This window comes from Xiphias gladius, chromosome 5 (assembly GCF_016859285.1).
Source record: "Xiphias gladius isolate SHS-SW01 ecotype Sanya breed wild chromosome 5, ASM1685928v1, whole genome shotgun sequence".
NCBI classification, from domain to species: domain Eukaryota; kingdom Metazoa; phylum Chordata; class Actinopteri; order Istiophoriformes; family Xiphiidae; genus Xiphias; species Xiphias gladius.
The window spans coordinates 1,461,754-1,477,666 of NC_053404.1; the positions used below are offsets into that span (position 1 = coordinate 1,461,754).

Sequence of the window (15,913 nt, forward strand, 5' to 3'; positions counted from 1 at the left end):
GAAATTATTATTATTATAAGATGTACAAAAAAAGAGGAAAAAAAAAAGGCCGCACATGTTTTTATAAATGGAAACACTGTAAAACGGAAAGGTCGTAATTCCCATTTGCAGGCGACCCCTGAAGGCAGCATAAGCCTCTCGCGCGCGCGCGTGCGTGCGTGTGTGTGTGCGCTCGCGCTCGCGCTCTGTTTGCGAGGCAGAGAGTTGCGTGCGAAGAGCTCGACATGTCATTCAGAGGAATCCGCCACCTGAAACGCGAGGAAGTCAAGGCGACTCAATTGGGTATAAAGCATCAGCCAACATCTGCCCCGAGCAGTGCAAAGCCGATGAAAACATCAGCTCGCAGCTCGAGCCGGACCTCTGCGATTGGTTCGGTTTCCCTCGGATTTATCATCTGGCGTCGCCGAGTCGGTGCACCCCGGGAGACGCATCTCTTTTCTGCACCTAAAGTGAAGGCGGCTCAGCGGCCAGCGACACTATACTGGAATTAACTGACATCCACGGAGATATCGGGTTAGTGCCGTTTTGACGGGGTTTGGCGTCTTGGGGCGATTGGTTTTTCTTTTCTTTTTATTCTCTTCTTTTTTTGGAAAATTGCATTATTGTTATTATTATTTTTATTATTATTATTATTCCCTCGCTCACTTTCAAGGATCCAGCATGTCTTCCTCACTCTTAAGAGATATTAACTAGATATTAGACAAGCTGCGCCAGGGCGCTGTTTTATTATTCTAACAATTATTTGTGGGTTATTTTAGCCTTAAGCCTTAAATCCTAATTCTTTACTCCTTCACACATAATGTCTTGTTGGAATTTTAACTCTTGCTTATTTAGTTGTTGTTTTTTTTAACATGGATTTTAGGGATGCGGGGATTTTCCTGCACATTTAAGCCAAGAATTGACTTTTAATGTGCAACAACGAGTCTGAACCTGCCTCAACGCTCACGGACTCGCACTTGCGTTAAGCTCCTCTCTGCAGCCACATGCAAAGTTAACGTCCCTGTGTCTCCTCCGCAGCGCACCTGTTACCTCCACGGAGCGCAAGATCATGATCCCTCCGGGAGACTGCATGTACGCGGGCAGAAAGAGGAGGAAGCCCATCCAAAAACAGTTAAGGAGCGCCGCTTGATATGTTGCCTTCGTCAGATCAGTGCGTGTGTGGCCACCGGTCGCGCACATTCTGCTGTCGCTCTTTTCCCGGGCTGGCGCTGCGACTTCGGCCTCGGCCTAACGATTGGGCATAGTGAGGAGCAGCTAGATTATAGTGAATCACAGGAAGTTATAGAGTGGCAGCAACATGGGGGGGGGCATAGCGGCATGAGCTCCAGTGGGTACCTACTGCCAGTTTGAATTGAAATGTAGCGCTGAATAACATGTTATAATGGCCCCACTACCAGTCCAATACTGGCGATAATAGCATTCCTGTTGTGGTCATTAATAATAATAATAATGAGGATGATAATGACACAGCAGTCATTATAAAGTTATTTAATTATAAACATCTTACCACTCACCAGAGCTTCATTTTAAAGATTAGTATCCAAATAGCCAGAAATGGGGGTGAATGATGGGTAAATTAAATTTACATTGGCAGTACAATTTTACATTTATATATATATATATATATATATTTACTTTGAACGTCTTTACCTGCAGCCTTAGAAGTCACAGTGTGCATTTGGTTGATGGTCTTCTAAGTGACCACAGTTTTTGATTTCAAGCGCTACCTTTTTTTTTTTTTTTATAATCTTGTCAGCTAATGTCATGAATAGTGAATGCAGGTTGTATAAGATTTCGAAGAGGGAAGTGGTAATTTACCAAGGCCTGTGGCGTTTATAAAGTTTTCATGTTTTGCACAGCCTTCGCTGCTGATCTGAAAGGAAATCTTTGCCACATCAAATCGCTTCTCTATGCGGTCTGAAATATACATTTGAAAACTCTAGTCTGCTTGTAATGCCGCTAGGTTTTTTAGGACTTTGAATTATAATTCGGTGCCTCCAGTTCTCCACTGATGTTTCTTTTTGGAATAATGGTGCCGTCTCGGTTCTTCGTGCATATTTTTTCAAATTCACAAGTGATGTAAGTAATCTGATCAAATCTTGACATTCACACGTATCCCCGAGTGTGTCTTGTCAGTAGTAAGGACTGCAGAATGTGATTACTAGTCAGGCCGTCGTAATTAAACAACGTCGAAGCAGGCACGTAAAAGAATTCTGTCTCTGTGGAGACGAACAGAAACTGTCAGCTGTGGAAACTGGAGCTGACCATTACATATGCGGATCGTGTTAAGTTGCGCTGGTAAAGCTGTGCACACCATACTGTAATACACAAATAACTCTGCGCCTAAAGGGCCTTTTACGTTCTCCGCGGCAACGGGAAGGATAGTGCGGTGTGTCCGATACCCTCGATATCGGGAGTCACCGAAAAGACTGAGACATCCACACTGGCTTTTAGTAAATCCAGAAATTTGACTTTCATGTAAAACTGCAAGATTCATATCAACCCGGAGAGATATTTCGCAGGGACCGAAACCTGATATGACAAAACTCTTAGATCATTAGTTTCATCTTGCGAAGACAAAAATAAAGAGACTTGTCACTGGAGGAAAGATGAATCAGTGTGGTGTATGGTGTACTGGGGCAGGCTGAGTCAGGAGGAGGAAACACGGTTTAGAGAAAGAGGGACTTGTGCAGAGAGTGGTTTATATGGTCACGCGTCCGTAGTCGGGTTGCCGAGGTGCGGTGCTTACCGTGCTTTAACCAGACTCGGACAAAACATGAGCCTGGAGTTTCTATCCTAACAGTGACGAACAGCTATAAAACCAAACGGACGCGGATACGTTTCTGAAAAATTCGTTTGATACCCCGTTTTTCACATTGATCAAAAATCAAATGGTCACACGATAAACAGTCTTATGCCGAGGCCACTTTTTCCAGAAACGGAGTTGATATGAGTGTGTTTTTCTGGTAAGACACATTAAATACGAGGCTCTTGGCCACAGTTTGAGGAAGTCAGGAAACGTATATTACTGATAACTAATAACAATCTCTTCAACCAAGACCGTGCGAGGACGGCAGGCTGACTGCGTAAGCTTTATGAAAAGGCCTGTGTCACGGAGTGTGAATCAGATTTAAACTAGCGTTTAACAGAAGCATGACTCCAACAAGTGAAGTCAAAAAAGTCGATCCTTTTCCTGCGTCACTTACTTTGGTTCTCAGTGTAATCAAGTATATGAAAAAACACAGGCACGCACACACACACACACACACACTCGCTGATGCCCTCTCAACCCCCTAATATGTCTCTCCCCTCTGCCCGTCTCATCATCAGGAAGCCGTCCTCTGCCAATGAGAAAACCAACCCGTCCAAGCGGCACCGGGACAGGCTGAACGCTGAGCTGGACCGGCTGGCCAGCCTGCTGCCCTTCCCCCCGGATGTCATCTCCAAGCTGGACAAGCTGTCCGTGCTGCGCCTTGCAGTGTCCTACCTCCGCGTCAAAAGTTTCTTCCAAGGTAGAGGAGGACAGCAGTTGACATTTGTAGTGGAAGGGGGCTGGGGTATTTGGTTTATGTGTGTACGTGAGTGTGTGTGTGTGTGGCTTTCTGAATTGATATGGGTTAATAACTGGGGGCTAACGATGGGATATCAGCCGCTGTAAATTTGAATATGCTGGCTATGGAGACCCCTTAACTTATCTTAACTGATTGTACGGAAACACTTTGATAGGATGTTACATATGTAAATGATCAATATTATTGGTAGTGGTAGCAGTAACAGCCCTATCGGTAGTTTTGTCCTGGTTTCAGTAGAATGGAAACCATATATTTCGGAATCCTTTGTCATGGAAATAGTCACTTTAAAGATGTTAAATATAGTTTCAAAATATTGGTTGTCAGAAGCTGAAAAACATTGCTTGCCACCAAAACTGTATCGGTCGAAACCCTCGCGCTGTTCGATTTCGCGAGGTGTCCGGCGTTCAGGCTGGTGCGGACACGGAAAAAGATTACGTGCAAGCATATTCACGCGTATTGCTTCTCTCTACGCTGTCCATCTTATTTTTCAGCGGTGTGTGAAGGGGACACCTCTAAAGCCATTCAAAGTGCAACTCACTGTGAGGGGGGAAAAAAGGACTGCTAATGCTAGCCTGTTAAGTTATGGTAATCTTTTAGAACCTCGGATAAACCAGTGAACCTTTTCCGTCCGCATCACGAGTGAGAATCCCCTAGGCCCTATGCCATGAACTGACTCTAATTTAAACCAACAGAGATACTGCCTGGGCATTCAAGGGGCTAAGGATAAGCAGCATAGGCTGCATTATATGACGTGTACTCCTCCTTCCTCTGGAAACACTGTCTACAGAAAACTCCTCTTGTGTTATTAACCCTTGGTCGTCATATGCTACGGTCGCGGGCCCACTAACTGGTCACGTAGGGAAGGCGTTTTTGCGTTGTTTCGGTCTCCTGTGCTGCTGCCTTTCTCCTTCAGTGCGTTTTATAATTGAAGTGTTATTAAGTCAGCGAAGGTGGATTACGATGATTTGAAGAGGGTTTCTGTGGTGGCGTCTCAGTAGATACGAGGTATTATTTGTCTATTCGCCAACCTCAAATCCCTTTCATTCCTTTGTGTCTTTAAGTCAGATGTAATTAAGAGGTATACCGAGGACCAGACTTGTTTTCCCACCCTCCCACCCTCCGCAGAACTCCTCCTTTCCTCTCCTTGCGTTGCTCCACAATCTGCTTCAAATATTCACGGGCCTCTTATGAATGGGTTTTGTTGCTGGTTGCTTTATCGGCGCAGAGGCAGAGGTACTGTTTTAGTTTTTAAAGAAGTGAGCATCCGAAGAGGGAAAGGGGAGGCCCGTGGAGAGGAGCCCCACAGCCCTCCCAGTCTCTTCTCATTGAAAACTGTTTTCTCGGAGGAGTTGGCGAAGGGATTTGCGAGGGTCCGACCAGCTGACACATGTGGCTCTCCTCTTTCACCTTCTCCTCCTCTGATCCTTACAGTACCCTTAATCTCCATCAGCCGCTGCCCTGGTTTGGCATGGCACCCAACAACTGGCATACTGTTGGCCTGAGTCATGCAACTTCAGACACACACACACACACACACACACAGTCAGTTTACCCCGAATGGTCATTTAGCTTAGCCATCATGCAAAGATGCAGTACAGGTGCTAATCGGACTTGTTAAAGGTGCCTTTCCCAGATAGAGGCTCGAGCGGGCATAAAGACATGAACCGCCGCCTCCATATGAGTGACGCTGAGAGTCCGTGCTGTAAAGTGAGGGGTTGGAAAATGAGGAAGGTTCAGTCATGCGTGTGACACTGATAAAAGTGTTGAAAGGTGTGTAGAGGCTGTTGGAAGCTGAAGGAGGAAGATGCCTCTGTATCGCTTGGCAGCGCTAACAGCTAGCCAGGATATACATCTCTCTCGGCTCACCCCAAAGTTATGGTCATGTTTTAGCCTTTGAAATGAACAGCGAAGGCTGCGTTTATCTGTAAATATTGGAGGCTCTTCCAATCTGAACTCTCTGAACGTGCATTAGCGCCTGCGCTGCCTCTGCTGGGTGCCTTGTTATCAGTGGCAGAAGTGACCGGCTTAGCTGTCTTTTGATGCTACACTAATGAGATTAATTAGAGTGGAACATGAGGGATGTGGTTCCGTGTGCATCCCTCTTAGGTCAACTCATTTGACTCTCACAGTTGCAGTTTTTCCTCTGGTATTTAAACGGGGGTTTTGGGGGGTGGGGTGGGTGGCCAGAGCTTTTCCAGATAAATCTATGACAAGCAACATGTACATGTCCACATCCTGCCTGTGGTTTGGAACAACAGTCATGATCATCTTTGAACAGTGATTCACTCCATGAAAACATGACATGAAACCGTGAAACCTGCAACTTTGAGTTTCATTTGCCTTTATAAACAGTGTCATAGAGGAAGAATGAGGTTTTTCCACTTATACGGATGCAGTTCTGCTCTTTGTCCACTGGGGGGACCGTCTGAAGTTGCTACTGTGTCTCGACTGATGTCCAGTTCAGTTAGTTGTGATGAAGTGAGGACGGGATTTGGCTTCAGGTCGGATTGCATCCCTTGTTTTGTCCTTTTAAAACATAGATTTATTGACTCATAAGTACCTGGTGTACAGTGTGTGAGACGGTTCAGAGGATGAGTAGCAGGTGGTTTTGGAAGCACCTGGGATTCGGCCTCGTCTCTGTTGTGTGACTGCTCTTGGGTGGAGCGCAGTTTGCCCTGTGTACCTATGCACTTCATGCAAACATACTCCTCGGCTGTGTGTGTGTGTGTGTGTGTGTGTGCATGTGCAAATAAAAAGCGACATCAGACAGAAATTCACTCCAGTTTCCCTTAATCATCATGTTCCCAGGGATTCAACTGTGGCGTGTTTACAGGCACAATGGAATATATGACCTGAGGTGATTCCCGGTGCTATTTCACAACTCCCCAGCAGAAAAAGAGAAACAATAACTGTTTGTGCACAATTATGCATTTTGACAACGACTGATAAAACCTTGTCTCCCGTCTTACAGAATTTTGTTAAGTCTGCCTGGAGGAGGCAAACGTTCACTGGAGTACAAGAAAAATATTTTTTCTCACAAGGATGCATGACATGGAAGTATGTTTGGATATGAGAAGATCCGATTCAGAGGAACCATTTCACTAGGTGCCTAAATTCAAAACTAGAACAAAACTGCGCTTGCATTTGAACTATAGAAGAGGATGTAATTTTGCAATGGACAGCCCCCTGTGGTCAAACATTTGTTCTGTATTACAGACTGGAATCTTTCAAATATCTGTACATTAGTACCCGCGTGCAGACTTAAAATTCAGTAGCAGACATGTCGTTCACCGCCTAGTCCTTCTTTTTTTTCGTAAACGGCGTGCAGTGGTTCACTGGCACAGCTGTCTACAGTTGAGAGGACACGGCGGAAAGGCATATGCCGCGGCACAGGTAAAGCGTGCCGAGGCAGCGGAAATGGGCCACAGGTCCGGAGGGTAACAGCCCTTCAAAAAATAATGATAATTATACGAAAATCTCAAATCATCATTTCATAGCCTACAGGCTGCGTGGAACCCTTAGTCCCATCCTGTTCATTTAATTTGTATTTTAGGTCAGGGTATCTACATTTTCCAGCATTTTTAGGCCGATGCCCAAGCGACTAGGTCCATGAAAACGCGTGTGTGTGCGTGTGTTGACAGTCAGCGGGCCATAATTCCTTTCTCCTCCATGTTAGGTCTCTACCCTCACTGTAATTGCTGAGCTTGTTAAATATTTACCCTACGGATTAACTATCCCTCCTCCTTTGTCTCTCTGTTCCGATTGCCTTCATTTTGCCTCTGGTAGTGTATGTGTCTGTTTTGTGTGATTGTGTTTCACTGCTTTTTATCTCATTAGTTGAAACTAGAATTTTGCCTTATTTTTCAAAATGTAATCACATTGCAACCATATATATATATATATATATATATATATATATATATATATATATATATATATATATATATATATATATATGTTTTTTTTAGAAATAATTAAAAGCACATCTTAGAGGGAATTTTCCACTTTTTAATTAATTTTTATGTTATTGCTGAGATGCTGACAGGCTCTTGCTGTAGTTCAGGGACATAAAAGTTATGATACCTCGTAAAATAAAACACCTGGATTAGACTAAATGCGACATGCTTTTTGGTGTCGCCTACAGTAATCCTCCCTTCATTTCCTTTCTTTCCGTCCTCTTCTTTTCTCCCTTGCTCTGATGTCTGTTGGACTAATATGAATTGAAACTGGCTCTAGCAAGACTAGAAGTCAGCGGAGCTTGTGATGAGAATCAGATGGGAGTTTTAAGACAGAGATCCAGGAGACCACATAATAAAGGACAGACCTTCCTCCCTAAAGTGCAGCCTGTCGTCCTATAAATAAGGCTGCTGTATGGCTCTCCTATATGCTTGATATCAGCGGATGTAATTTGTAGTGAAGCAGTAATATTAGCTGCTGACATGACTTGCATTTCGATAAAGCTAAAGTGGAGTTGGCTTTCTTTTCGTGGGCTTTGTTTGTGTGTAAGGCAGTCGTGTCTTTGCGTGCTGAGGTACAGCTTGTGGTCGATAGTGCGCGCTTTTTCCGGCACGCCTTCATTTTCTGTCTCTCTGACAAAGCAGAAATGTGTAAAACAACTAATTCTTTGAGAAACGTTAGTCGTAAAGCAGGTGAACTTGTGACCCAAGGGCGACCACTTGTCCAAATCCCCTGAATCGCTCGAAACGTTTCCGTTGGCCTCTCTGAGGCAGCTGCTGGAGTACCCCTGAGCAAGGCAGCCTTTAGATGTGAATGTACATACCTGTGTGTGTCTGTGTGCGTGCCACGGTGGCTGTTTTGACTGTGTGCGCTGTGGTTCTTTGATGAGGTGTGACGGAAGCTAGGTTTGACGGCACCTGTCAAACCGCCTCGGGCCTCGACCCTCGCGGGACTGCGATCAGATTCCCCATCACACCCCTGGGAAAAAAGCAGCATCGGCATAAATCCACATGTATTTCTCATTGTCCCGCCGCCTGTATTCAGGGCTGTTTTGATACCTGTTGCCTCATCGTCGCTCGTGTCAAGAGATTGTAAAATTACTTTACAGACAAGTGAAAGTGTCTCACCCTCAATGGCGAGTTCGTATTTGGTTTCAGATCCACATTCCCGCTTGTTGTTTGGCTTCTGGCGCCCGTATTTATCTGTTTTACCCTGCTGTTATACTTCTGAAAAAAAATGGTTTATGGTTAAATGAGCATAAACTGTTTCTGTCTATCATTTCACCATTAACACCACTGTCAGCTGGGATCTGATAGATCGCGTGTATGTATCTGTATATTACGTGTGTATCTGCGTATCTGTATATAGGGTATCTAGAGTTGATATGATAGTTGATAAGATAATTACGTTCAGTCTGAGCAGAACAGAAATAGTCGTCATCTGGAATACCCCTTCTGGAAACTTTGTTTTTAACTCTTGGCTAATGCCGATGATTATCTTTCAGTGGGACAACCACGAAGATTACTGAGCGTATGATTTTGAGAATTTAATCTGCAAGCTTGGTACAATAATGATCACTTTTTTTCTGCCGTTATTCTCATGACTTTAACCATTAACAACACCAAAAAACTCCGCTTGTTTTATATTTATTACCATAAACCTCTGCATAGGTGAACATTCGCATTTTCTTTTCTTCATTAACACTGAGATCGGTCAACGCAGTGCATAGGGATCCTCTACTTTGGCTTATACTCTATCCTTCACGTTATGCATTGTTTTTTTCTTTTTTTAACATCCCAAGATGAGAAAATAAAGAAATGCACAGTGCCCCCCTGAGACGTCAATAAAACTGAAAAGCTTCTAGATGACTTCAGTGCAGTACTGTTTCACTTTCAGTAATTGATCGGCTCTGAAAATTCAACATGACAACCCCTACAGTCACCACTACGGTTACCAAAACAAAAACTCATGCCCAGATATAAATGCCTGCGGTGTAAATGCATCCACATCACAGGGAGGCGTATTTATAAGGGTTGGTGTCTGGAAGTCCTCAATTAATGCCCCACCTCCAGGGTGGTGACAGGGAATGGGGACACGTTACACATAGACGCAGGCAAAAATGATGAGAGATTGGAGTGCAAGGACACCTATCAATGCCAAGTTTGATAACCTGACATGCTGATCGCCCCCCTGATCGTCTGCTGCGCAAAATCCAGGAGGCAGCCGTTATTGTTTAGATCTGCACTTGCTACGCTCCGAATGTGTGTGAGCCAGTTTCAGTATGTGTGCTGTCTGCCTCTAAATGCTGGGTGAGCTATAATTAAAGAGGAAGAGAAAGGCCACAGGCCCCACAGACTCACGCCAAGCATACGCCAATTGTGACGTCAAGCCTGCAGACAGGAGACGATTTTGTAACTAAGCCACCGTCCTGCAATAGAGGAAGGAGAGAAAAAGTCAAAACAATCACTCTAGGTCCTCATTCTCTCAGCTACAGATTTCACTGATGTAAGCCCCCTTCTCTCAACTATGTGGGTTAATCCTAGTCATGTCAAATCTGTATCCAAGCAAGTCAACATAAGTGCAGACCATTCAATTTCCCAAAGAGGGAAGTGCTGCAGCACGCTAGCTGTTTCTGAATGGAGTCTTCGCTGAGGGGTGATAATGTGTATTAGGTCAGATTAAAGACAGACTTTGCATTTACTAAACTCTCAGTGACCCGTAGACTTTTTCCTTCCCTATACTTTGCAACCCAAAGGCAGACAAGACTCTGGGGCAGAGGCCAAGACAAATCAGTCAGCTGCGCGGCCCATAGATGAAGTGAAAAGGTTTACCAGTAGAAGGGTCAAGATGTGGCCAGTTTACTGTTGCTTTGAGTTTTTCAAGTAAACTGTCCTAGCCGCTGAAATTTCAGCCGAACTGTTCACATTCTTAAATCATGCAAGGGGGTTGCATTGGCAGCTCGTTCGCTTTGTCTGTGACCCATTTGAGCCCATTCAAGTGCAGATGTGTGCCAGTTATCACCCTCCACTCACCACTCATACATGCTGACATTAGCATCTAGCTCAAAACACCGCTGTGCCCAGGTACGGTCTCAGAGAGGCTTTTGACCACTTAATGAGAATCAGGATCATTTTGGGTCTTTGAAGAAACCTGTGGCTATACAATAAGTATTTGGCTGCACAGCTCATTAACCCATTTATTACGTCTGTCTATACCTTTTTTGGAGTGAACATTCAAACCCACTGAAGGTCAAACTCTTTGACCTTTTTTTTTGACCTTTTCGCCCCCGTTGTTTGACCAAATCAAAGTGTTCGACAGACTTGGAGATGGGAATCACTAGGAATCAGTTAAACTTCTCGGGTAATTAGTGTCAACTTGACGAGCTGTGAATAAATGCTGACAAGCTGATTTTCTTGATGCCTTAGTTGCACATTTGAGTCCTCCAGCATGCGGTGCACGAAAGCCCGAAGGATGCGAGGACTTCGACCGATCAGCCCATCATATCAGTTAAATGTCATGTGTCACAACAAGCCCGAAGACAGAAATAAGCAGACTGTCCAGCGCTGTACCGGTGTTGGTGGCACCAAATCTGCGGTTCACCCTGAGCTGGGTGATTAAGAAGTGATGCCGCCAGTGAGACGTTTCTCTGAAAATGGACAAAGGTGATATTTGAGCTTCCATGTCACGGACTCACCAGAGCTGTACCCAGCAGGGCACGCACTCACAAATTCTTTTGACAGTTCATTAGATCATTTGATATAGCGTCTCCTCCGTTTTAGTGATCAACACACATCACTAAACCTTTATAAAATGTAGTGATGTGTATTGATCAAGAGCATCCAGGGAGATAATGGATCGCAACATCCCCGTCCGTGTGTGCCGGTGAAGCAGAGAAAATTTGCTCTTATGAGTGATTATCATTGTCACATGGAGGTACAGATTCACCCTGTCACCCCAGTTCTGTCTCCTCTCTTATTAACTCTCTCTCTTTTTTCTTCTTAGACACGGACCATGACATTTTTGTCTCTCTCTTCTCGTCCTTTTTTCCTTCTTCCTCCCTATGGGGTTCTGCCCTTCTGTTTGTTTCACTGACCTCTTTGAAAGAAAATCACCTCTCATCTCCATGTGCTACATGAAGAGTGCGTGATCAGGCTAAATGCCAGTGCTCAGGCTTTTCTCCTTCCTCTTTCCTCCACATGCAATGTCTGTAATTCCGTGCTATGAGTTCTATATACAAAGGTAGATGCGTGGTCGATTAGTACGCTTCTAGTGTAGATGGTAGTTTGCTCTCACTGTTATGAATAACCCAATGCCAGCGCTCAGGGTTTTATCATTCCTTTCCTTTATTTTGTCGAGCAAAAATCCTGTTCATTTGTTGTGAACGGGGTTCGACAGAAGTTTGCGTATGCACCACAGTAATGTGGATAATGATTATGAGGTTTTGTTCTCGAATTTAAGCTGCAGAAATTTTTTCGTGAAGCTATTCAACATCTTTATACTTGACCAGGTTTCATGCTTATAAATGTTTCCCTAGGAGTTCGGCTGACACACTTCTTAAACACCATTTAGATCATTAGGGGCCTAAAGTTCTCCGTTCAAAGTCCCACCAGTAAAACTGCTAAAGGTGGGATATCAGCTCCTTAAGGTGGGAAGAGTCATTTGTGATTGAATGTCTAGCTGTTGATTAAACTGGCTGCGTGCATATTTTCAACTTAAATGTTGTTATAGTCCCTTTGCAGCTAACATAGAGCTGTTACCGGCCCAATGAATCCAGGCTAAATTGCACATTAGTTGCATGTCGGCTCACTCTCCCACCCTCTTGCATGTGTGTTTGCCCCCTCTGCAGTAATCAGCCACACAATAGCTGTTAACTAGCGCGACAGGCCAGCCATGCTAATCCCTTGTATGTGTCGAGAACGGTGAATGGAGAAGCCGCCGTATGTATTTAGGATCCTCACAGCTAACTCATTAGTTGCTTGAATCAAAGGCATGACACTGGCTTTGTCCCTGCCTGGCCTCTCGTGCCACAGACACTGAACTCGCTTGAGTGGAGTCGGACTCTGTTGGCCTGGGGGGCCTGTGGAGCCCCCCGGGATCACAAAAGGCCATAAGTGAATTACTCAAATCAGTGCCGGGGGGGGGGGCCCCGTTAGACGCTAACTGTAACAGCTAGTGGCGGCTGCGCAGCAATGGGAGGTGTGTTTTTGTGCAAGTGTGTGTCTGCGCACGGACGGGTAGAGTGTGTGTTTGAGTCTGAGCGAGTGTGAATAGACAGCCGGGACTCATGCAGGGGGAGCAGAAGCCTTTGTTGGCCCAACACTATTGTTGGAAGCTGTCTTATGTAATTATTGTCACAGCTACCGCCTAGCGCGCTGCTCCGCCGGAGTAGGAGAAGCAGAGAGGGGCAAGGGGGGAAGCAACAAGCACACCAAATCCCCTGGAGATTAGGTTGATAATTATATTATGGGAGCACTTTAAGCATGCAGTGATGCTACAGACCTCCTGACAAACCCCAGCTGTTGTTTTACATATTTTGTAATATCGTGGCATTTGATTAGAAATCTTATATGCTGCTCTTAAGTACAGTCTGTTTTAAGTTCACTGGGTGTTCAAACTGCATTTCATCTACAGTTACTGAATGGTAATGTCATTGGCAGAGATATTTCTCACTACAAACATTAGGTCTGCTTTTGGTTTGCAGCGCCCTGTTTTTACAGGCACGCCATTCTAGCCATGGTTAACCCCAACTACACCCCTTTTGGCTGAGAAGAAATAATTTCGCATTGCCAATTTATATTTATCCCCCCACACAACAAACAAACAACAAGACTTGGTTTATCTCCATACAGACATGCAGTATAGTTTCTGCCCAAAGCCACATGTTGAAAGCTCATTTGATAACTCATTAAGGCTTGGAACATTCATTTTATTTATTTATTTTTTTTGTTGTTGCGGCATGCTGCAGGCACTTCTGTACAGAAACGGAGTTTTGGAAAAAATGTGCGACTGTTGTGGGATCGCTGAATTTGAGAAAACTGGATCCATTTTGCAATAAGGCTGGAAAGCATATGAACAAAGAAAAAGCCCTGCATATGGTTATGACTGGAATTTCGCGACGTGAGACAACATAAGTAGAAGTAACGAAATCAATAGCAGAATCCAAGAATCCGACTTTCTTATTGGGAAGCCTCTCTGTGTCCCCCCATTGTGCTGTTTGCACGGATTAGAAACAGGCCACAATCCTCTGATTGATGGCGTGACATGGATTCGCTCCCGTGAACTGAACGCTGGCCGTCATCCTGGCTCAAACGGCCACCGGTTTCCTCCCAGTGAACACCCAAGGCCTATTAGCCACAGCACAACCAATTTAACGTGGCCAGCAGCATAAAAAGCTCAGCGGTGTCAGTAATGTGATCTGTTGATGGCTAAACTGAGCGAATGGAGCGGCTATTCATAGTGGCTGATGAATGAACTCTGTGACACTACTGCTCTGACACCATGCAGGGCAACGTCTTACCGAGACAAGCCATCAACCTGCAAAGTAGGTGTTAAAGGAAGAATCAACTAAACCTAGCAATCTGTGTCATTCTGACATAACTTCTGTCATTTATGAAACACACTCTACAACCTCACCTGAATGCATCATGATCCTGCACTCTACCACGGGGAAGTGCTCTAAATGCAGCAATAGCTGATTTAAATCCATAAGGAATTACGGCTTCCATACATTCAGCGAATGCCAAAATACCAGCAATGAGCTGAGCGATGGACCGAATGGCAAGGAACCGAAGCGTTTGCCCCATCCCGTGCAATCTCACTGGTGATGATCAGGACTTTTTTGGTTTTCTGAAGAAGGTTGCTCGCGTGGCATGACTACCGCGCGCACTGCGTGTCGTCAGGTTGCGTCTGTATGCCGGTGGCCTGGGCATACTGTACGTCCGACCGTTTGTTCTGTCTGTCACCTCCATTTATCCTAATGAAGCGTGCTCCAGTGTGCGACAGTGGCCCGGCCAAGCCCCTGCTGTTGTTCCCTAATGTAAATCGATATGTTTCCATGCGGGTGGAAAGATCACTAACCAAAGGTGGCATCTGACCCGATACAGTTCGATACGCTAACTGCCGTCAGCCAGATGAGGTCCCCTTTCATCAGCATTTGATATGGGAAAACAGGAGCGCGTAACTCGCCCAGGTAAAAATAGTGCCTCAAATCATGTCATATAAAGTTAGAGTTATTTGGAGACGCTTTGGGGGGAGTTCCTTTTTTCAATCTCAGATGAGGTTAGCCAGACAGAGTGTCATGTAAATTCACCGTACAAATTTTACGACGTTAAAGCCAAAGATCTTGCTGGAAAAGGCATGTTTTTCAGTGAGAAAGGGCCATAGTGAGAGCTAATTAAAGGGGACTAGAGAACGTGATTCAAGAGGGTGTTTAAAAGGGTTTGTGTGTTTTTTTATAGGCTGGCAGGCCTTTGCTGCACTCTGTGCACCCCGAGCGGTCTGAACTCTGAGTGAACTCCTGCTCTCTGCCGAATTATCATCGAATGAGTGAGCCTGACAAAATATTTTTAGGGTGGAGAGAGACACAAGCAGAGGGTAAAGTGAGAGGGACAGAGGGTAAAGACAGTCCTTCCCCATCACATACACATACACCCGAGAGACTTGGCAGGGGCGAAAGACAAAGTGAAGCTGAACACCAGGGAGGGAGGGCAGGCGAGAGAGAGAGCGTGAGGGAGGCAGGCGAGGAGAGACAGAGAGGGAGAGAGGGAGGGAGGGAGAGAGAGAAAGAGGGAGGGAAAGGGGAGAGAGAGAGAGGGAGGGAGGGAGGGAGGGAGGGAGAGAGAGAGAGAGAGAGAGAGACAGGGAGGGAGGGAGGAGGGAGAGAGAGAGAGGGAGGGAGAGAGAGAGAGAGAGAGAGGGAGGGAGGGAGAGAGAGAGAAAGAGGGAGGGAGAGAGAGAAAGAGGGAGGGAAAGGGGGAGAGAGAGAGAGAGGGGGGGAAGGAGGGAGGGAGAGAGAGAGAGAGAGAGAGAGAGAGAGAGAGAGTGAGGGAGGGAGGGAGGGAGGGAGAGAGGGAGGCAGTTGCGTGACTTGTGCTTGGCTCAGCCCTTCAGCCCCCCTGGGCGTTATTTGTTAGCCAGCAGAAAGGAAGGTATATCTTAAGTGTTCAACAGTAAACAGAGCCGCGACAGGGCCCTAGTGCTTGCTGGGGTTTATTTGGGATGTGTGTGTGTGTGTGTGTGCGTGCGTGCGTGCGTGTGTGTGCACGCATTTGTGCACTGCAAAAAATTATGAGCGCCGTGAGGGATCTCATCTGGTGTCCCTCATGTGTCAACTTTGCTTGAAATTTCATCACACTGTTAAAGTCAATAAGAAAAACTCTGACTAT

The 15,913-nt window shown here is 45.4% G+C and overlaps 1 protein-coding gene across 1 annotated transcript in view; it reads left to right on the forward strand.

The window, feature by feature from the left end:
• The first annotated feature begins 233 nt into the window (after positions 1-233).
• The window catches only part of ahrra (aryl-hydrocarbon receptor repressor a), a 66,740-nt gene continuing 51,060 nt past the window's right edge, over positions 234-15,913 (forward strand). The window contains exons 1-3 of the mRNA XM_040126294.1: positions 234-513; positions 1,018-1,110; positions 3,331-3,512. Of these exons, the coding sequence (XP_039982228.1) occupies positions 1,049-1,110; positions 3,331-3,512 (244 nt within the window). The 5' untranslated portion in view covers positions 234-513; positions 1,018-1,048. The remainder of the gene's footprint in view (positions 514-1,017; positions 1,111-3,330; positions 3,513-15,913) is intronic.